The following is a 23,415-nucleotide window of genomic DNA, read 5'->3' as shown; positions in this document are numbered from 1 at the left end:
TTAATCACATGAAGGAAGTTTCAGGCAAAAAGAAAACTGAACGATTTACAAAAAAATGATATACCAAGAAAATGAGGATCCAACTTGAAATCTGTGAAAGTAAATTTTGATAATATATAATATCCCCAGACTGAGAAGTTTTTAAAAGTATCTTGCGTAGGAGGAAAGACTTCGTTACTGAAGAATGGAAGGTGTGTTGTCCTATCAAATTTGATACCAATATCAGATTATTTTCACCTATCATTGAGACAAAGGGGTGTCTAGATAAACTGGCTATTGTTATAGTGATTGTTAATAGTGCGCGTAGAAAGGCCACTGAACGTATTAAATCTTCTGACACCTGCAAGAGAGCTAAGGTAACCAACAGAATTAACCAAGGCCCAATGCAGAACACGTTACCTGAAGATACCATGGATTTACCATCCATGGATCTGTATGGCGCCCCTTCCCCAAAACTTCTCGTAATTGCAAATATAATTTAGTGATTAAGTATTTTCTACATTTACAAAACTGTAGGTGACAGCAAAGTCAGTGTTCAATAGGATGGTTGAGTATTTGGAAAACCCAAAGCAGTACTGTCCGATAATGGCTCCCAATTCAATTATTAAATCTTGAAAGATGGCATGGAGCAAAATGGTGTAGAAACTAAATATATTTCAGCCTAACATCCAGCACGCAACACTGTTGAACGGTATGTGAGGGAAATAGGAAGGTTACGTAGGACCTATTCCATCGACAACTGGGCAGATTTCTATCTGAATTTGAGAGTGTAATGAATATCTTGCCTCGTGAATCTACTGGGTTCACACCTGAGGAAATCATGCACAATAATAAGAACAAATGTTTATTTGAGAAAAAAACTAGTTCCCACCATGTACAGATTAGGGATTAGCGCAGAAGAAATAATTGATGAAAGAAGAAACAAAGCAGAAACGAGATCTAATAGGCACAGTAGGAACCTGAAGTTTGCCACGTTCAAAATTGGAGGCTATGTTCTTCTGAAGACTCATGAGAAATCAAGTGAACTTAAGCATGAAATTAAAAATATATATAACACACCATTCATAATACAACATATACCTTACAACAATGCCATCTATTTAATCTATCCAAAGTCCAAGAAGCCGCTTGGTGTCCATAATATAGTGGATCTCAAACCGTATGTCCCTAGGAATTTGTAAATGAAGTATATTCAGAAGTGATACAGAAATTAAAATGTGTATTATGCTGTAAAGGAAATAAGAGGTATGTCCACAAAGTAAGTTCTGTTTGGTTATATAAAACAGATGTGTACAAATACAGAAAAAATATTTACTGTACAAAAATCTACAACTGTTGAACCACTTTCCTACATAGCTTCTGAAATTTTGTAGGCACTTGTCATAGCATGGCACAAGTTTTTGTTTGCCTTCTTCAAAGAAGGTTGCCGTCTGTGTATTTAACCGTATGGTAACATGTTCTTTCAGCTCGTCGTCATCGTTGAAGTGTTGACCACCAAGGACAGATTTTGGGTGTAAGAAGAGATGAAAGTCGCTAAAAGCGAGGTCTGCACTGTACGGCGGATGATCAAACGCGTCCCGGTGAAATTCCCGTAAGAGTTTTTTGGTCACATTCGCCGTGTCAGGCGAGGTATTATCATGGAAAAAAACACCTTTTCACAGTAATCCTCGGGGCTTGTTCTGTATTGTGCGGCGCAATTTCTTAATGGTCTCGCAGTAACCATGTGCATTGATTGTTTAGCCTTGTGGTAAGAAATCGATAGCAAAAATGGCTTTTCTGTCCCATTAAACTGTGCACATGACTTTTCAAGGTGTCAAGATTTGCTTAGGCTTAGCCTTCATTGGGGATGAAGTGTGCCTCCATTCCATTGATTGCCGTTTTGTCGTAGGGGCGTCATACGATACCCAAGTTTCATCCCTGGTGACTATCCGAGAAAGAAAACCGTCGAAAACCCATCGCCTTCTTCATTGTAGCGTGTCAAAGCCTGAAGTGCACTGCTCATCCATTGTCTTTTTTCTTTTTTTTTTTTTTTTGTTCAGTAAGAATTTTTGGTACCCAACGTGAAGAAAGTTTTCGAAATTTCTGTTTTTCAGTAACTATATCATGAACTAGTGATTGCGAGATTTGCGGAACTTCCATAGCAACGGTACTAAGTGGAAATTTACGGTTGTGTTTAATCTTCTCTTCAATTGTGTGAACCAGTTCATCAATAACCACAGGTGGGCGTCACTTCGTTCTTCATCGTGCACTTGATCACATCCTTACTGAACAGTGTCACCCATCTTCTAACCACTGAGTCACTCCTAGCATTTTGTCCGTAAACCTTCAAGATTTACCGATGAATTTCCTTTAGTTTAACTTTCTTTACATTAAGAAAACGAATCATAGATCCGTTTTCACATACGGCCCCGTTTTCAATTACGGCTGACAATATAAGGAAGCACTACAAAGCACACGTCGGCAGCAGCGATCTGAAAATGGCGTACGTGTCTTCTCCTTGAGTCAGAGTAACTGCCGCGCGTGCTCGGAACTGCGATCGTAGCGCTGCCGCGGATAGAAATAGAAACGGAACTTACTTTGTGGATGACCCTCGTACATCTTTCTAATGAAGATATTGTACTGTACTTAACTGCAATTTATGTCTGTACATAAATGATGGTACCTATCTAAAATTGCTGATACCTTCTTGTAAGTTACACATTCTAAAAGCTGTTGTAAAATGTGAAACCCTATGTTGAAATGGCTAAAGGCAAATGTTGCCGAATTGAAAAGAAATGTGGATTGCCTAAAATACAGAGTGGGCGGCATAAAACACTTGCCAAAGTGGGACAAGAAAACGTGTCTGGAAGACTTCCAAAACCAAAAATGGGCAGTCAATCGATTGATGAGATACGTGATGTGTCGAATGTTGTCAGACTGTGAGATGCTATGGCAGGTAGGAAAATTATTCGATTATCACCTCTGTTAGTATTTTATGTGTTTGCTATGGTTTTCAAAGAGGGATTGTGTTTCAAATAAGGGCAGTGAGAAAGAATACTAGGTTCAGTTTAAATATCTTTGTTTGTTTATGTAAATATCAAAGAATGGACTGCTATTATTAGAAGCAGCATTTGTAGATTCCTGTTTCGTAACTTCAAACTTATGCAATAGGATGTGTTACACGTACAATGTCAAATTTCTTGTGATATTTGTAGGGGTATAATTGTATAAGTGTACCTACATTTTTTGAATGCTTACAACATGCTACTCTCAATAATCTTGGCAATACAGAAAAATTTTACTTACTACTCAAGCTAACTGTTTCTCAAAATGAGATCCAGTTATGATAGGTGTACATAACTGAATAATGATGCTTATGTCTTGTTTTGGTAATTATGTGTATTGGGTGTATAGTGTTTTCAAACCCAGCTCTGGTAGAATTGATTATTTCTCTGACTGTTCGACACCATTAAGGTGTTATTGATGTTAACCTGACAGCAGACTTCAGTGAACCATGGGGCATATGTAACATCCAATTTTGACCTACTTTGTATCAATATTTCTATGTCAATTTGTAATGCTGCTTATGTAGACTGTAGTACCTATCATGGAAATTCTTTGACTATGTATTTCAGTTATGTGAACCTTCTGAACAATATTGTTTAAATCGTGCTTGTGGATTTAAATAACTACTGGAATGATTGTTATATAATGTACTGTAAATGACTTTGTCCACAGTTAGGGAATGTAGGGTTGAATGTCCAAGATACAGTTATTGAAGTAGCCTGGCGGACTGAAAAAGGTGTGGTTGGTACGCAAGTGACAACTCGTCCTTTGTGACGGGTAAGGAGTCTGGGCTGAGCAGTAGTGATGTTAACACCTCGCTAGCAGTAGCAGAACATCCTGGCTCATGTTCTTGCAGTTTTGAGGCAGAGGAGCCTAAGAGCAGTATTTATGGGCCTCGGGTGATGCATTTGGTGACACTGTTATCATGGCATTGTTTTTGGCCCTTTAAAAATATAATTCCGATTCCAAGAAGGTCTGCAGCAGGGCGAGACCAACACTACTGCCATGACTGCATCGCCGCCATGTTAACAGCCACTGCAAATTACGCCACCATTGCCACCAGCCTTCCACTTTGAAAATGATCCAGGCATTTGTGAACTTTTATTGATTTTAATAATAATCATGGTGTTGCTTAAATCTGTCTTACAACCGTGATTATCCCAAATCTCAAATCTGCACAGGAATCCCATCCTAATGAATTTAATTCCGAGTAGCCTAACGTATTAAGGAAAGACTTATTCAGCAGTTGTAAAAATAATTGTGATTGCTTCGTAACATGTGGAGTTATAGTGTTTAAAGTTCAGTTTTATAGTTTCAGAAATATTCCACTTCCAGTGCATTTTTAAATTGATCTGCAGTTATTTTCTTAAATAATTTGCTTTACTTGAAAAGCTGCCCACAATAGTACAGTTACTATTTAAAAGAAAAATATTGATTTGAGGTGAAAAAGATTAATTGTTGCACTTATGCTGTTTGATCAGAATTACAAAGTTTTACCACTCTTCATTTCATGAGAAACTGTTTGAACTTGAATTTAACGTTGTGTTGGCATCTGCACAGCCAAATATACTTTGAGTAGATTAAAAGACTGCTTATCAAAGCACATTTGTTATTTAAAGAGTTACAGTTTGTTGTGCTTCAGTTAATAATTGTTGATGACAATATCTACCATTTCCCACACACACTTGGGTAGTTCTGTTAATGAGCATGGTTCTTCAAACCATGAAAGAGTAACGACCATCGTGTGCTAGGGTAGTTAATGAAGAAAAGCAATGACTCCTTCAGAGCCAGTGTAGTTAGATTTGCATTCTGATTAATTGCTTCATACTGAGCTTAAGAAAGATTTCCTGTTTTACCTATTCCAAAGCAATTTGGTTAATGCACAGGCATAGAGACCCTATACTAAGTAATTATTTTATAGAGTACAGTCATTAATAGACCCACTGATTTAAATCAGAATCATTTCATGCTCTGACCTGTTTAGTATTGCTATTAGCATCATGTGTGTTGAAGACTGTTGCTATCTCATTGGCCATTTGTTTGTCTGTCTTCCTAGTCAGTACTACTTTTATCTGCAAAGTTGGGTTACTGTGTTGTAGTGTGTTCATATAACAGAATTTAGTGTGTGTGTGTGTGTCAAGGAAGTTTAGGTTAGCTGTAACACTGTGTTCTGATTTATTATATTGTTTGACACAAGAATGCATAATTAGGCTGATGACCGATATTAATACCTAATATTACAACTTGCTTTTGTGCTGGCAGAATGTCTTTTCCAGACCCACCAGTTTACTGTTGTTTATACTCTGTTGAAGTGTTTAGGGAAACAAATCCCCATCTGATTGTTCTGTTCCCTTTCTCTTATCTCAAGGCCGTAACTTTAAAAAAAAATTCCTCACACAGGATTAAAGTTAGCAACAACTGCTGTTTAAGGTGGCCAGTGTTACCGTTATAAGTGCTCCCTGTGGAAGACGCCTCCTGCAGCATTCCAGAACAGTTTCTGGATGGCGGACTCACTGAAGGACTACGCCCTGTAGTATTCAGTGACATTTGTATGGCTGCATCTGTGTCTCAGCATTTTCGGCTCTTTGGGATGGAGGCGGAGGTATAGTTGGTAAAGAGGTTTCCAGCTGGAGTACATCACAACCAGACACACATTCCAAAGTCAGGTATTGAATTGTACCTAGGAACAAACGTATAGTAAAATCACAATTTAGTTATGATGATCAATGAAGTTAATTTTAAGAGAATTGTCACGAGGAAATCAATGTGTAAATAAATGGAATACGGAAGTACTGAGGAATGGAATGGGAATTTTAACTTCTATGAGGCTCTAGATAATGTGATAATGAATGCCTAGCTGGAAGTTCAGGTTAACAGTGGTTGGCGACTCTAGAAAGGCTAATAATCAAAGTTTGACCGAGAAATCTAGGTACAAGGAGAGGAAATCTGAAGAATAATTGGCAAACACAAGAGATATTTAAACTGTTTGACGAAAAGAAAAAGGGCAAGACAGGAATACATCATTATAGGTTACTAAGGAATGAAATCAATACAAAATTTGAGGAAAGTACAAGCAGAATGACTACAGGAAGAATTAGAAGAAATGAACGTAGCAAGGACATACTCAACACATAGAAAATTCGGAACAATCTTCAGTGAAATTAAATGCACAGCAGTCAACAAGAGTTCGAAAGGAATTTCACTGTTAAACGTGCAGGAAAGAGCAGATGGCAGAAAACAGTTCATGGGAGGAACTACCACATGACTTGACGGAAGAAGAGATGAAAGCCGAATTGGAAAATGTGGGGGACTGACAATTAGAATTTAAAGCTCAGGAAAAGTTACACACAAACAAGGCGGAATGGTTAGTTACCATTCCTTCAGAACTTACATGATCGTTGGGGAAGATGGCAATCAAATGAGTATTCACGTATCTGTGTGATTCATGAGACGGAAGTCTTAACAGCAGACTGCCAGAAAAAGACCATCTAGACACTACAGAAGCGACCAAGGGTCAGTAACTGCGATAGCTTTCAGACAATGACCTAAACAGCTCATAAATTCTAACTACTGACAAGAATAATAACAACATGCAAAAGAATGCAATACAAAGCTGACGATCTGTTTGAGGATACTAAAGTTGGAGTAAAAGATCCACAGAGGCCGATCTGACCTTTGACTTGATAGTAGAAGGGGTGTGTAAGAAAAATCAAGAGATCTTTATTGGATTTGTAGATCTTTAAATGATATTTTTCCCCCCCCATGAACCATGGACCTTGCCGTTGGTGGGGAGGCTTGCGTGCCTCAGCGATACAGATAGCCGTACCGTAGGTGCAACCACAACGGAGGGGTATCTGTTGAGAGGCCAGACAAACGTGTGGTTCCTGAAGAGGGGCAGCAGCCTTTTCAGTAGTTGCAAGGGCAACAGTCTGGATGATTGACTGATCTGGCCTTATAACACTAACCAAAACGGCCTTGCTGTGCTGGTACTGCAAACGGCTGAAAGCAAGGGGAAACTACAGCCGTAATTTTTCCTGAGGGCATGCAGCTTTACTGTATGATTACATGATGATGGCGTCCTCTTGGATAAAATATTCCGGAGGTAAAATAGTCCCCCATTCGGATCTCCGGGCGGGGACTACTCAAGAGGATGTCGTTATCAGGAGAAAGAAAACTGGCGTTCTACGGATCGGAGCGTGGAATGTCAGATCCCTTAATCGGGCAGGTAGGTTAGAAAATTTAAAAACTAAAATGGATAGGTTAAAGTTACATATAGTGGGAATTAGTGAAGTTCGGTGGCAGGAGGAACAAGACTTCTGGTCAGGTGACTACAGGGTTATAAACACAAAATCAAATAGGGGTAATGCAGGAGTAGGTTTAATAATGAATAGGAAAATAGGAATGCGGGTAAGCTACTACAAACAGCATAGTGAACGCATTATTGTGGCCAAGATAGACACGAAGCCCACACCTACTACAGTAGTACAAGTTTATATGCCAACTAGCTCTGCAGATGACGAAGAAATTGAAGAAATGTATGATGAAATAAAAGAAATTATTCAGATTGTGAAGGGAGACGAAAATTTAATAGTCATGGGTGACTGGAATTCGAGTGTAGGAAAAGGGAGAGAAGGAAACGTAGTAGGTGAATATGGATTGGGGCTAAGAAATGAAAGAGGAAGCCGCCTGGTCGAATTTTGCACAGAGCACAACATAATCATAACTAACACTTGGTTTAAGAATCATGAAAGAAGGTTGTATACATGGAAGAATCCTGGAGATACTAAAAGGTTTCAGATAGATTATATAATGGTAAGACAGAGATTTAGGAACCAGGTTTTAAATTGTAAGACATTTCCAGGGGCAGATGTGGACTCTGACCACAATCTATTGGTTATGACCTGTAGATTAAAACTGAAGAAACTGCAAAAAGGTGGGAATTTAAGGAGATGGGACCTGGATAAACTAAAAGAACCAGAGGTTGTACAGAGATTCAGGGAGAGCATAAGGGAGCAATTGACAGGAATGGGGGAAATAAATACAGTAGAAGGAGAATGGGTAGCTTTGAGGGATGAAGTAGTGAAGGCAGCAGAGGATCAAGTAGGTAAAAAGACGAGGGCTAGTAAAAAACCTTGGGTAACAGAAGAAATATTGAATTTAATTGATGAAACGAGAAAATATAAAAATGCAGTAAGTGAAACAGGCAAAAAGGAACACAAACGTCTCAAAAATGAGATCGACAGGAAGTGCAAACTGGCTAAGCAGGGATGGCTACAGGACAAATGTAAGGATGTAGAGGCCTATCTCACTAGGGGTAAGATAGATACCGTCTACAGGAAAATTAAAGAGACCTTTGGAGATAAGAGAACAACTTGTATGAATATCAAGAGCTCAGATGGAAACCCAGTTCTAAGCAAAGAAGGGAAAGCAGAAAGGTGGAAGGAGTATATAGAGGGTCTATACAAGGGCGATGTACTTGAGGACAATATTATGGAAATGGAAGAGGATGTAGATGAAGATGAAATGGGAGATATGATACTGCGTGAAGAGTTTGACAGAGCACTGAAAGACCTGAGTCGAAACAAGGCCCCCGGAGTAGACAACATTCCATTGGAACTACTGACGGCCGTGGGAGAGCCAGTCCTGACAAAACTCTACCATCTGGTGAGCAAGATGTATGAAACAGGCGAAATACCCTCAGACTTCAAGAAGAATATAATAATTCCAATCCCAAAGAAAGCAGGTGTTGACAGATGTGAAAATTACCGAACTATCAGCTTAATAAGTCACAGCTGCAAAATACTAACACGAATTCTTTACAGACGAATGGAAAAACTAGTAGAAGCCAACCTCGGGGAAGATCAGTTTGGATACCGTAGAAACACTGAAACACGTGAGGCAATATTGACTTATGACTTATCTTAGAAGAAAGATTAAGGAAAGGCAAACCTACGTTTCTAGCATTTGTAGACTTAGAGAAAGCTTTTGACAATGTTGACTGGAATACTCTCTTTCAAATTCTGAAGGTGGCAGGGGTAAAATACAGGGAGCGAAAGGCTATTTACAATTTGTACAGAAACCAGATGGCAGTTATAAGAGTCGAGGGACATGAAAGGGAAGCAGTGGTTGGGAAGGGAGTAAGACAGGGTTGTAGCCTCTCCCCGATGTTGTTCAATCTGTATATTGAGCAAGCAGTAAAGGAAACAAAAGAAAAATTCGGAGTAGGTATTAAAATTCATGGAGAAGAAATAAAAACTTTGAGGTTCGCCGATGACATTGTAATTCTGTCAGAGACAGCAAAGGACTTGCAAGAGCAGTTGAATGGAATGGACAGTGTCTTGAAAGGAGGATATAAGATGAACATCAACAAAAGCAAAACAAGGATAATGGAATGTAGTCTAATTAAGTCGGGTGATGCTGAGGAAATTGGATTAGGAAATGAGGCACTTAAAGTAGTAAAGGAGTTTTGGTATTTGGGGAGCAAAATAACTGATGATGGTCGAAGTAGAGAGGATATAAAATGTAGGCTGGCAATGGCAAGGAAAGTGTTTCTGAAGAAGAGAAATTTGTTAACATCCAGTATTGATTTAAGTGTCAGGAAGTCATTTCTGAAAGTATTCGTATGGAGTGTAGCCATGTATGGAAGTGAAACATGGACGATAAATAGTTTGGGCAAGAAGAGAATAGAAGCTTTCGAAATGTGGTGCTACAGAAGAATGCTGAAGATTAGATGGGTAGATCACATAGCTAATGAGGAAGTATTGAATAGGATTGGGGAGAAGAAAAGTTTGTGGCAAAACTTGACCAGAAGAAGGGATCGGTTGGTAGGACATGTTCTGAGGCATCAAGGGATCACCAATTTAGTATTGGAGGGCAGCGTGGAGGGTAAAAATCGTAGAGGGAGACCAAGGGATGAATACACTAAGCAGATTCAGAAGGATGTAAGTTGCAATAGGTACTGGGAGACGAAAAAGCTTGCACAGGATAGAGTAGCATGGAGAGCTGCATCAAACCAGTCTCAGGACTGAAGACAACAACAACAACAACAACAACAACAACAAATGATATTTGATAAGGAGAAATTGTGAAAATGTAAGACCTTTTTCTTAAAAAAAATAGGTGTAAGACATAGGGATCAGCACGTAACATACATTATGTACAATAATCAACAAGGATTGGTACTCTGATTAAAGATAGTGAAAGACAGGGTTGCAGGTAGCCTCCAAAAATGTTCAGACTGAACACTGAAGAATCGTTGGTGGAATCAAAGAAACTTGTAGAAATGTAATTAAAACTGAGGTTGAAGAGGATTTCAATGATAAAATTCACTAGTGATATTGCTATGCCGACTGAAAGTGAGAAAGGAATATAGTAAACAGTCGAATGACCAAATTAGGATTAATGAACAGAAGAAAGACGACAGTGCTAGGGGGTGGTAAAAATAACATTGGTGGCAAAGTTTACATCAGAATTAAGGACAAACTGCTACCCTGAAGCCAATTTATGCTGAGGGACAATGTGTGATTTTTATAAGGAGTAATGTAGCACGGAAAAACAGGAGATTCCTCATAAAACAAAGTTACTAATACCAAAGATATGCCTTAATTTGTGTTAGACATATCTGAATGTATGTTTGGAGCTCAGTACTGCAGGAAAATGATTTGTGGATTATGGGAAAAACAAGAAAGGAATTGGAGCATTCTAAATGTGGTGCTATAGAAGGATGTTGAAGTTAGGTGCATACATAACATAGGAACTCTAGAATATCTTTGCAGAGTAGGTGAGGATAGTGATACATGGAAAACCATGCCACTACAAGGGTCAGCGTAATAGGTTAAATGTGAAAGCAACAGGGATTAACTGCAGTGGTAATGGAAATAGCTGTAGAACGTAAAAACTGTAGGGCAAGACAGATCGAAATGCGTACCAGAAATGATAGTGAACTTTGGGTGCTCATGGCACTCTAAATCTGGTGCTCAAACAGGCAGAAACATCATGTGCAGCAGGCAGAGTCTCTACTATGCATGTTTTGTTACTGAGAGTGGCTGTTACACCAAACCACGGTGGGGTGACAAGGTGATCCACAACTTGACAAGCTGAGGCTCTGAAGAAAAATGGATCAAATGGCTCTGAGCACTATGTGGCTTAACTTGTGAGGTCATCAGTCGCCTAGAACTTAGAACTATTTAAACCTAACTAAGGACATCACACACATCCATGCCCGAGGCACGATTCGAACCTGCGACCGTAGCGGTCGCTCGGTTCCAGACTGTAGCGTCTAGAACCGCACGGCCACTCCGGCCGGCTGGCCTCCGAAGACATTTGCTTCTGTTTGGTGCTTTATTAGCATATTTCTTGTTACCAGCAGAAGTTTTACGGCAAATAATTGGTTTTTTTTTCCTCTCTCATTCATGCCAACCACCGCTAATGGTCTTTTAAACATGTGTTTATCTGACCTCTGCTTGACCATTCCAGTACATCGGCAGTATTAGATGTTTATCAATCTTTACCTAAAGTGTTACATGCTCAGTGCATACCACCCTACCTCTTATAGTAGATTTTCTTTGTATGATGCTAGTGTACATGCCTGAATTATTGCAGACATTGGTTTGCTGATTCTGATGAGAATGAATCACTGAAGTGTTGACAGTAACACACTATTTTCTCTACCAACCTATTCTTAATTAACCACTCTCCCATGATACTACAGTCCGCCTTCTTAGCTGGGTGGTAATGTACTTGCCTCCCATGCAAGTGGGTCCAGGTTCGTTTCCCAGCTGGACTGGAGATTTTCTCCACTCGTGGACTGGGTGTTGTGTTGTCCTCACCATCGTTTCATCCTCACCACTGGCACACAAGTCGCCCAATGTGGCATCGACTGGAGTAAGACTTGCACTCGGTGGTAGAACTTCCCCACAATGGGGCGTCCCGCCCAACAATGCCATACACTCATTTCAATTTTCTTCATTCTACTACAACCTAATCCTGTGTATACCAGCCTGTTATGCATCTATGTTCTGATTATGTTCCCAGTTGACTTTCCTGACCCTAATTAAATCTAGACTGAGCATTTACAGTTGGCTTTTTGGTATTTATATCTTATCTACCACATAATGGTGTGTGTGTGTGTGTGTGGTGAGAACTCACCGCATGCGAGAGACAGTGGCCTCATCAGGTTGAGGAGTCATGGGCCGTGCAGCAGCAGGTGTCTGGCGAGGTGCGCTGGCAGAGATGTCGGCGGCGGGGGCGGCGGTGGTGGTGGCAGGCCTCATCTGTGTGGCGGCTGGTGGGCTGCACACACAGAGAGAAAGAGAGGCAGAGTGTGAGCTGGCTGATGTGTCCTCGTGGGGTCCTGGGCGCGGCTCACTGCAGCCAGCACTGCTGAGGGCCTGTCCACATACACACGCACACACACAAACGCAGGACACACGCCGACAATGGGAGTAGCGGTGCAGATAGTGCAAACGACTTGCCAGTGACAAAATCACATCAGTTGTGTCGAAGTGGGAGCAATGAAAGTGAAAGTTTGGCTCTATGCTCTCATGTGTGATGTAAGTGCATGAGGAAAACTGTCCCTGCATCTTGACAGAAACATTTTAATTTCTATATATAGAAAGAAGACTGACTTAAAAAAGGAAAAATGGAAATGATCATATGGCACTGTTGGCCGGGAGGCCCGATGCGTCGGAGTTCGGCCGCCGCATCCTTTTTAGTTGACGCGCTTTGGCGACTTGCGGGTCAATGATGATGGACATATAACACCCAGGCCTCTGCCAGGAATTGAACCCGGGCCCCATGCGTGGTAGGCGTAAACGCTACCGCTAAACTACGGAGGCAGACTTTTTTTTTAAAAAAAAAGAGGGAAAATTTACTGAACATTTAAGCGGAATAGCAACTTTATTTCCATGAAATGGTGAAGCCACATTTTCAGAAATTCACTTCGGCTAAAAAAATGGAAAAAACAAAAATGTGCAGTATTGGCAGTGGTTACACTGACCACACACACACACACACACACACACACACACACACACAGTAAGCGTTAAATGGATGTTGCTTTCGTCCTGTACAATTTTACTCCTTGTTTTCCACAAGTGTAATACATAACAGCAAAAAATGATACACAGCGATGGGTTATGCCTGCTCAGGGAAACTACTGCTGTAAAGCAGGACCCAGTTCATCGACTGGACGTCAGAACGCTTTGATTAGTTACTGAAGGTAATAACAGCTCTCTATTAGCACGGGACGTAGCCGTTTAATGCCGTGTTGGACATATTTCTAGTTCCAGATGATTGTGTCACATAGACATCACTCACAAACAAAAGTACTTCTGATAGATGGCTGCTAGCAGGTATTATTATACCAGTTTATAACTTTGTACTCCAGCTCGTGTGACTTCCTTCACAGAGGCAAAGTCATGCTGTCTGGGGAGTTTATGTTCGACGTTATCTTTCCTTCCATACTCGCGCAATTAAAGCTTCGCTCTAGGATTGTGGTCATACCAAGACAAGCCGCATATGTACCTGAAACACTGGAAGGCTTGCAAGGGAGTTATCGTTTTGGTCTGATGTTTCAACTCTTCTGTAGTGTGAGTCATGCTACAGTCCAGACCCACTTTGGGTTTCCGACCAACGGTCCTGCGCTTACTTTTCCGAACGACAACAGTCTAAATCGATCCCCTTCTCAAGTAAACTGAAAACTTTATAAAGATAGGTTAAACAAATTAGATCCCAAATAAAGTTGTACATCTCCCTATGTGTACTGCAAATAAACCAAAATAATGCTTGATACATCGTATATGTCAACATTTACATAAAACGGAGGGACAAGCAAATCCACAGATATACGACGAGATTTTTCAGGCTAAACAATCGCCATAGTGCAGTGTTTACAGTGATTCTTCCCGAGATATAGTCCGTCGTCATCAGGCACAGAGTTTGGTCAAAAATCTTCACAACCATACTTATCGTGAGAGAAAAGGAAATCACATCCAAACAAGACTGCATCGAAATATATTCCATTCTACATCACCAGCTATCCTTGCCAATATTTGACAAATTGGTGCGTTGCATGTGGTTTGCTGACAAGCTATGCACTGAGGGAGAAGCTTTTATGTATCTAAAGCAAGTTTTTTTTTCTCGGGAATTCTTAAAACAGGCATGCAATTGTAAAAATTCAGAGTGGATTAATATCGACCAAGCACGTGTAAATCATCAACTGTAAAATGTTAGAAGTATCGCATTTTACGTACGAAGTTCTCGTGCACACTCTACAATCCAGTTCAGTTGCCGACCGCAGGAGAGTCCGTCCGCACACGGAGCGCCCTCCCCTCTGGCGCGACACATTTCCGACCGTCCGACGCCCGCCCTGGCTTCACTGCCGTCTGCCACCCCTCGTACACTGCCGACTTGGCCCCATCCCATTTTCATCTGCTGCCGAAACTTAAAAGAAACCCCATCGAGGACTTTGCTCTGGTAGTGGTGCAGCGGTGCGTCGAGAGGTGAGGTTGTGGGTTCGTCAACAAAGTCAAACATTCTTCAGTGACGGCATCGCGAGTCTGGTCTCTTGTTGGCACAGATGTGTTCGTCGCAAGGGCGGCTATGTTGATTTACAGATACGTAAACATGAAGAGAAAATGCAGAATGTTAATAAAGTCTGCCTTATTTAAAGCGCTTTAAGAGTTTTCAAATAAAAAATTTGACGGCTAGCACTGATATTTGCAAACTCAAATTTTACTTTCCCATTCGTTTTCATGGCTTTTAATAAATATTAATAAATACATTGTCTGGAGTATTACTCTGGTTTATCTGCTCTGTGACGTACAAAATGAGAAATAAACTAAAAAGACTGCACCAAGAGACTCGACCCCAGGACCCTCGGATTACCGCTCGGAACTCTCTCTGGACCTGTGCCGACATAAACGACCCGTTCCCCGCCCGACCCGCGCCAAAAGACCCAACGTTTGGTGAACACTTGGCGTTCTGGAGCCCTCATTTATGTCACAGTGATTTCTGGCCGAGCCCTGCAGAGACCATAAATCTGGAGGAAGTCGGTGTTGACCAGCAGGTGAGCTGCCCTTGTCAGTGAAAAGGAATAGAGAGACCCCTGTTCGACAGAGAACGCAGAATAATTTCTGGCGGCGAACATGCAAACGATTTGGAATTGTTCAGCGTTACACTTTCCCAAATTTCCTCATTTTAGAATGGATCTATCAATTCTTGCAATGTAAGGGAGATCATTTTCTGCATTGAAGAACACCCCAACAGACAGATGCGTGAGCCCAGATGAGGAGCATTTGGATTGCCATTTATTTGCCATAATGCTTTTAGTGCTGGGAGTCTGAAGAGATGCTCGACACGCCTTTGATGCTGCTCTTTCCATTTAAACAGAGGGGTGCGTCTTTAAGGGATATGGATCTTGTCAGGACAGAAAGGCGTTCGGAAGCAATTCGCTGCGGCCTCCAACATTTGCCTTAAGTGAAAATGACAATCCACTGACAATCATTTTCAACAAAGACGCCGCATGGATTTGAACCAACTCACCTTCCCAATCCAGGGACTACTAGTTCAGCGGCTCGTCTCGCAGAGCTACCCGGAGTCGGTGGAGAATCGAGGAAAACCGGTTGCTGTACACTTTTTTACAATAAAATGAAAAGCATCGCAACAAAAGATTGAATTCTTACATAGCCTGTTTTTCCTTTACATGTGCATGTTTGGTCATTCCACACTGCATGAGTGAGTGCATATTTTTAAGATTTAACTGTGCATGGAATTGCTGGCTTCAGTTACTGTGCTATTACAAGAGCAGAAATAGATTTCGTACGAAGGGGTGAGCCAGGTATGAAGGGAGCTGCCAGCTCAGACGAATTCAAGCAGCCCGCTTTTAGAAACGAACGAACTATAGAATGCGCTGTCATCCTGTACCCCTTCCGCTCTCCACAAACCCCCCCCCCCCCCACCCAAAAATAAAAGTTCATATAGGAACTGATTTTCATAACTGATATCATGCAAGTCATCAGATTGGGTGATATTTTGCCATTTCGTCTACTAATGACAGAATACCGAGCAAATTTTTTTAGAGCAATACAGCCATCGCCATTTAGGCGATATATTTTTGGGCGACACAGCTGAATCCGAGTGTATTTTTATCCACTGATTTTAATTTAATATTATTTTCTATGATATTTACCATTTCGCTGCCTTGTGAAATACTGTAATATTGCAGCTACAGTCGCAGGTTCAAATCCTGCCTCGGGCATGGATGTGTGTGACGTCCTTAGGTTAGTTAGGTTTAAGTAGTTCTAAGTTCTAGGGGACTGATGACCTCAGCAGTTAAGTCCCATAGTGCTCAGAGCCATTTGAACAACAGCACGAACACAATAAACGGTAGGTAGCACTTACATTACATTCGACTGCAATTAACAACTGAACTTGTTAAAAAAACTGAAATCAAGCAAGGCCAACATTGGGTTTTGGCTAAGAGAGCTATAGAGAGCTGACAGTGCTACGAATGTCTGGACGGCTCAAATCTATCTTTGGCCTTACTGACTGCTGATAGTGAGTATTCCTTTTGTGTCGTGTGATTGAAAAGCAAAATATTTTTCAATTTCACTACATGGCAACTACGACGTACGTACTTTCATATACGTGACGGGGGGGAGGTGTTCTTTGGGGGGGAGGAAACCAAACAGCGAGGTCATCGGTATCATCGGGTTAGGGGAGGGCGGGGAAGGAACTCGGCCATGCCCTTTAAAAGGGCCATCCCGGCATTTGCCTGGGACATCACGGAAAACCTAAATCAGAATGGCCGGACGCGGGATTGTTGAACTGTCGTCCCCCAAAATGCGGGTCCAGCCACTGCGCCACTTCGCTCGGCTTGACAAGGGGAGGGTGAGGGGGGGGGTCATTTCGGGTTGTTTGTTTTGTTACTGCAGCATGCGTTCCTTTGTTTATTTAGTTTTGGTGCCATTGGAGCAGCTGCCGTTGCTCTCTCTCTCTCTCTCTCTCTCTCTCTGTGTGTGTGTGTGTGTAGGTAACCCGTGATCTAGGGGTAGCGTATTTGACTAATAACCACGACTTCCTTGGTCTTTGGTTCCAGCCTCGCCACTAATTGAATCTTGAATAGAAACCATCATCAATGGCGGCTGAAAACTTCCAGCATGAAAAGTCTCACTCGATCGTCCAGCGGCCTTGTCCACAGGGGTGGAGGAGGGGGAAGAGGTCCAGGGCACCTTCTTGCCACTGGGTTGCCAAACTGCTCCAAAAACGTCGAAGAATCAGCAATGATCAATGGCACGAGGATGCAGAAGGCAATGGAAACCACTTGCGATGGTAATTAGCTGATAAACGTTATGTCACTGTAAAAATTTTTAAGAGATAGTACGTATATGTTGGAAAAACATAATTGCGGTTTTATAAAACGATAATTGTAATCATTAAAAATGATAAACATGAAAATGAAAGAAAAAGGGCATATTTAGGATCCATTTTTGTTACTCTCTTTTGCGAGATGGCCTTCTCGCTTGTTCCGGCGAATGTTTGAACTCAGCAAAACTCTTGATTTGTGTGTTAATATATTGTACACTGCATCAGACATCATGCAGTCCAAACAGGTTATAACGATGTACAAGGGACCGTGAGTTTGCGTTAGTTATACCCGGGAGTCGCGCAAACCGCTTTTTGCTTTGGTTTTTGATAAAAATTTCACGTCTGTAGATTTCAGGCTGTCATGGAGTCGGCTTCTGAAAAGGTAGCAGAGATACAGTGCACCTGCAGTATTTACATCACACTATTTATGGAGAGGGACTGAAGAGGAATTTTTCTTGTGTTTTTACAGTATGAGCAGCAATAAAATGCCGTCAAAATGCAGGAAACGTCAATAAGTGAAGGAAGTAGTAGAAACAATGTAAATCATATTGCAGGTGGTCTTGGACAGGTAACGTGTTGCGCACGCCTAGAACTTGCAGTGAGTGCTGTGAGGTAGGGCAGCCAGCAAGCACACACCTCCGCTTCAGTCGCTGTGTCATAACATTTAACCAACAGTACCAAAATGGAAAGACAGTATTCTTTACATAAATTTGTAAGTAGGCTGTTTAGGTTCTTTATATACGTAACGCCACCGCCACGTAGAGCTCTGTATGAAAATCACTGGCTGTGGTGTGTGCAGTCTGCGGCTGGGTGGCATTGTTGTAATAGTCGCTGTTGTAGTGTTGGGCAACTGGATGTTAACAGCGCGTAGCGTTGCGCAGTTGGAGGTGAGCCGCCAGCAGCGGTGGATGTGGGGAGAGAGATGGCGGAGTTTTGAGAGCGGATGATCTGGACGTGTGTCTACCAGAAAGAGTAAATTTGTAAGACTGGATGTCATGAACTGCTATATATATTATGACCTTTGAACACTATTAAAGTAAATACATTGTTTGTTCTCTATCAAAATCTTTCATTTGCTAACTATGCCTAACAGTAGTTAGTGCCTTCAGTAGGTAGAATCTTTTATTTAGCTGGCAGTAGTGGCGCTTGCTGTATTGCAGTAGTTCGAGTAACGAAGATTTTTGTGAGGTAAGTGATTTGTGAAAGGTATAGGTTAAAGTTAGTCAGGGCCATTCTCTTTTAGGGATTATTGAAAGTCAGATTGCGTTGCGCTAAAAATATTGTGTGTCAGTTTAGTGTTGATCAGAATAAGTAAAGAGCGAAATGTCTGAGTACGTTCAAATAACGTAAGAGGTTAACCAGCATAGTAATTCAATAATTTTTCTAAGGGGACGTTTCAAATTGCAGGAAGGCCTACACTTCCTCCTACGTTTCTCGTTAAAATGTTCCACAGATGTGATGAACTCTATCTAAAACATTAGATATACTGAACACACGTAACCACTAAACATCAATAACGAGAACACTATTACTCCATTTCTGTTCTTTGAAAAAACAACTATGACCACAGCCAAGTCAGTGCTGTAACTTTTTTAACCAGTTGCTTTAGCTTTAATTGCAGTACAGTAACGCATACTACAATATACTGTCCTAGTTAAGGTTATCTGTTATACTTGTTTGTTTTCGCATCCAAGATGTGCTTACGCATTTTGCATTTGACGATGTATTCGTTGTGACGCCTCATTTGCTAACAACAGTCTGCAGAAATCGATTGTTTGAAAATGAGCGTTACATCCCCGAATACGCAAGAAACAAAACCGAATGTTGGACCTTACAGCCGATGCCTTTCTCCGAAAATGGAATAAAAACCGCAGCTTTATACGGTAAGTCGCAAAAAGGGATGTCGTACTAAGCGACTTTTTAAACACGGTAGAACCCCTCTAACCCGACCTTGGATGGTCCGTCACTCTGGCTAGTGCGACCGTGCTCAGGCTCGCGAGCCCGTGCCTACTTGTCACTGACTGGACGCCTGTCGCGCTATTGTTGCGGTGTCTATCGTTGTGCGTATTGCTACACTCTACGCTATTGTGCAGTTTTATCCTTTGTTTGGATTAAAAAACGTCGTTGTTTGCTTTATTCAGTGTTCTCTACAATACTTATTACTGTAGATTCATTGTGTGTACAGTTGCCTGTTTTTCAACATGCCTGGATTCAAATGTAAACACGTAACTCTTTCACTAGACGAAGGAGAATCGCTCCAAAAATTTGCAAAGGAACTGAATGTAGGTGTTACGACAATTAAGGATTGGAGGAAGAATCGGAAAGACATTGAATCCTATACAGTTACGATTGATGGTGAAAATACTCTGAAGAATCGCAAAACATTAAAAAAGCCTAAACTCGAAATGCTTGATAACGCATTGTGTATGTAGTTTTGTCAAGAAAGAAGGAAAGGAACGCCAATATCCGGGCCAATTCTCCAAGAAAAAGCGATAGTCTGGCACAAAAAACTGGAAGCTGAAAGTAAATTTGCTGCCAGTGAAGGCTGGATTGATCGTTGGGAAACCCGTCATGGCGTCCGGTGAAAAACTATCTGCCGATGCCGCAGCTGCTAAGGAGTTTTCTTTTAAGTTTCAAGAAATTATAGAAGAAAATGAACTGTTACCCTGCCAAGTGTATAACATCGACGGGAACTTAAAAATGTTGCCAACAAAAACGCTCGCAGCTTCAAATGATTCTGTGGTAGGCACGAAACTTAGAATAACAGTCATTCCTTGTAGCAACTCAGATGGGACCCACAATCTCCACTTGCTCGTCACTGGCAAATCTAAGAAGCCAAGGGCATTTAAAAATATAAACTTCCTTGCCGGTTTATTACCACAATCAAAAATGTTTCGAGGGACTGCAACCTAAAGCAAAATAATCTGCCTGTTCATGCTCTACTGCTGTTGGATAACGCACCATCACATCCATCTTAGGAAGATTTGGTGAAGGGGGACATAAAAGCTCTCTTTCTGCTTCCTAATGTGACCTCACTCATCAAACCAATGGATCAGGGCGTTATCAATGGTTAAAAAGGCGATATCGCAGAAAGTATATCAGCTCAACCCTGGAAAAATCTGAAGGAGGTCATAACTTATTTGAGGCAATGAAATACCTGAACATCAAAGATGCTATCTACACAGTAGCTGCAGCATAGGATGAACTGAAACCTGACACTGCGGAAATGGTGGCGTACGCGTTGGCCACAAGTTATGACTGAAAATGAGCATACCAAAGATGAGCAAAGCAACGACGCCCTGGAAATCGTTAAAGATCTACAAACTCTGCAGCCGAACGTCCCTGCCAATGAAGTTGAGGAGTGGACCAACGAATGTGACAAAGACTGACACTTTTGAAGAGCTCAATGACGACCAGATTGTTGCCGCTGTCAGCCAGGAAACTGTGAATGAAGACTCGGACGGCGAAGACGAACCCCCCACCCGGATTTCACACAACGATGCAAAAAACGCTTTTGACCTCGCCCTTCAGTACGTCGAGCAGAATCCAACTCCAATGGACGTTTTGTGGATAAAAAAATGGAGGGACACTGCAGCTAAATCTAGAATAACATCTGCTAAACAAAAATGTATCATGGACTTTTTTTCCAAGTAATTTGTTTTCATTTTTACTGTAAAAACAATGCATACAGTATAATCAATTCTTAGTTTACACATACAGTAGTTTATTTCATTGCAAAAAAATTCTTTTTTATATATAGTGCAATAAACATTTCTTAGTTTACAGTACATATCGTTAATACGTTATTAAGTACAGTACAGTACTGTAATTTGTTTGTCGTTTTTCCTTTTAAAACCAATACATATTATAATGTGTGTAGACGGTTTTTGATTAATGTATTGTTTAACACTGGGTAAAAAAGTCTTTTTATATTACTGTAGACGTCTTTTAGTTCTTAAATCGTTTAATTTTTTGTACTAAATCTCTTTTTATATTTTTTGCAATAAATATTAGATTTTTCGGATAGTCCGACCTTTTTCTCGTTCCGATCATGGTCCCGGTCCCGAAGGTGACGGATTAGAGGGGTTCTACTGTATAGCGTTCACATAGGGTTAGGTGGAACCATTGGATTTCGGTCCTACAGCCAACAAGTCGTTAAAAGTGATGTCGCTATAAACTGTCTCGACTGAATGTATCCGCAGGACGTGTGGCCTGTAATTGAAAGAGTGGCCTGATAATTTCTCCACTGGCAAAAGCTTCCGGACTCGTCCGCCATTTGGATCCCTGGGAGGTGACAGCCCAGGGGCAGGTGACTGTAAGAAAAGGTTGAATAACCAACGAAAGGCTTGCGTTGAATGGCGTGGGGCCCGAAATATGAGAAGTGTAAACATGGTAGGGAAGGTCGAAAACCTGAAATGGGATATGGTAAGACTCAATCTAGATACAGTGGGGGTCAGCGATGTTAGTGGGAACAAGACCAGGATTTTGGCCAGTCGAGTATATGGCAATATCAACAACAGTAGCAAGTGGTACAACGGCAGTAGGAGTCGTTACCAACAGGAAGGTGGAACAGGGGGAGTATTACTGCGAACAGTTCGGTGACAGAGTTGTTTCCATCAGAGTAGACAGCATGCCAACACTGGCAACAGTTAGTTCAGGTACACGCGCCGACGTCACATGCAGAAGATGAAGACGTAGAGAAAGTGTATGAGGATACTCAATCGTTGATTCAGTACGTAAAAGGAGATGAAAATGCAGTAGTAACGGGGGACTGGAATGCGTTGGTAGGGGGAGGGTAGCAGGGGAATATGAGAACGAGAAAGAATTCTGCAACACAGTTCGGACAGTAATAGCGAATACTCAGTTCAGGAGGGAGAGATATACTTGGGAAACGCCGTGAGACACAAGGGTATTCCAGTGAGATTACATTGTGGCCAGGCAGAGATTCCGACATCCGGTATTGGATTGTAAGACGTATCCAGGAGTAGATATAGACTCAGATCACAATTTAGTAGTGATGAAGATGAGGCTGAAGTTTAGGAGACTAGTCGGGAAGAAGCAGTGTGCACACAAGTGGGAAGCACTAAGGAATGAAGAGCTACGCTTAAAGGTCTCTGAGGCTACAGATACAGCAATAATGTGTAGCTCATTAGCCACTTAGAATGGACATCTCTAAAAAGGGCAGTTACAGGAAAAAGGTCAAGTAAACCAAAGTCCTAAAATACATACGTTATGAGCTATGAGCACTTTTTCATGGTCGACACTGTGTAACCAGCAGTGAATAGTCTTTGTCTCACTCTTTCTAATGAGTCAGTCGTTTTGTATTCCGTTCTTTGTACCCTACGCATATGTTTGTACTAGTGGAGGAAACAGTTGTGTCCTGGTGGCAAAGTTTAATCATCCCCCACTCGAACGTCATTTAGGCATGGTGAGAATTCTGAGGGGCAATGATCATCGTTCATTAAGTTACAACAATATCACATCACACAGTCATGAACAGTTAACATTCCTTAAAACAAACATGAGATCGGACAGTTAGTGATGACGGTAGCCCAACAAACTAATGTTCAACCACGTGGTTGGCTCCCCACGGACGAAAGATACACAAAGCAAGGAAAATTTAAGAGAAGGCAAAGCTATTGATATTTAGGAAATTGAAAGCTTATAAAGGCACAGCTGAAGGCAGACAGACATTCATACAGAAGCGAGTGCTCACTTCTTATCGCTACAGAAATTTTCTAAAAGAAAAATCTGCCAAAGTTTTGCATTCCTTGCTGCGGCAAGGCAAAGCAATCTTTCAGAGTTGAAAAGCGAGACCAAAAGCTAACAGGTCTCCTCTCGCCAAGTAACGACGCGCCACGCGGTCAGTCTAAGTCACCCTTCTTCGACTGGAGCACAGCTGTGGACGCTTCCCGTACCGGCGGCAGACTGCCCCCTTTTTCCTCTCCAGCCTCTTCCACACTCCGCGTGGCCCGGAAAACCCAAAGATGCCATTTCCGCCAC

The 23,415-nt window shown here is 41.5% G+C and overlaps 1 protein-coding gene across 1 annotated transcript in view; it reads right to left on the bottom strand.

The window, feature by feature from the left end:
• The window catches only part of LOC126442784 (poly [ADP-ribose] polymerase tankyrase-1-like), a 68,770-nt gene that overhangs the window by 15,044 nt on the left and 30,311 nt on the right, over window positions 1–23,415 (bottom strand). The window contains exon 2 of the mRNA XM_050090820.1: window positions 12,193–12,336. Within this exon, the coding sequence (XP_049946777.1) occupies window positions 12,193–12,317 (125 nt within the window). The 5' untranslated portion in view covers window positions 12,318–12,336. The remainder of the gene's footprint in view (window positions 1–12,192; window positions 12,337–23,415) is intronic.

Source organism: Schistocerca serialis, unplaced genomic scaffold, assembly GCF_023864345.2.
Source record: "Schistocerca serialis cubense isolate TAMUIC-IGC-003099 unplaced genomic scaffold, iqSchSeri2.2 HiC_scaffold_1407, whole genome shotgun sequence".
Lineage (NCBI taxonomy): Eukaryota > Metazoa > Arthropoda > Insecta > Orthoptera > Acrididae > Schistocerca > Schistocerca serialis.
Note: the sequence above shows the minus strand (reverse complement) of the source record. Positions and strands in the feature narration are given on the sequence as shown.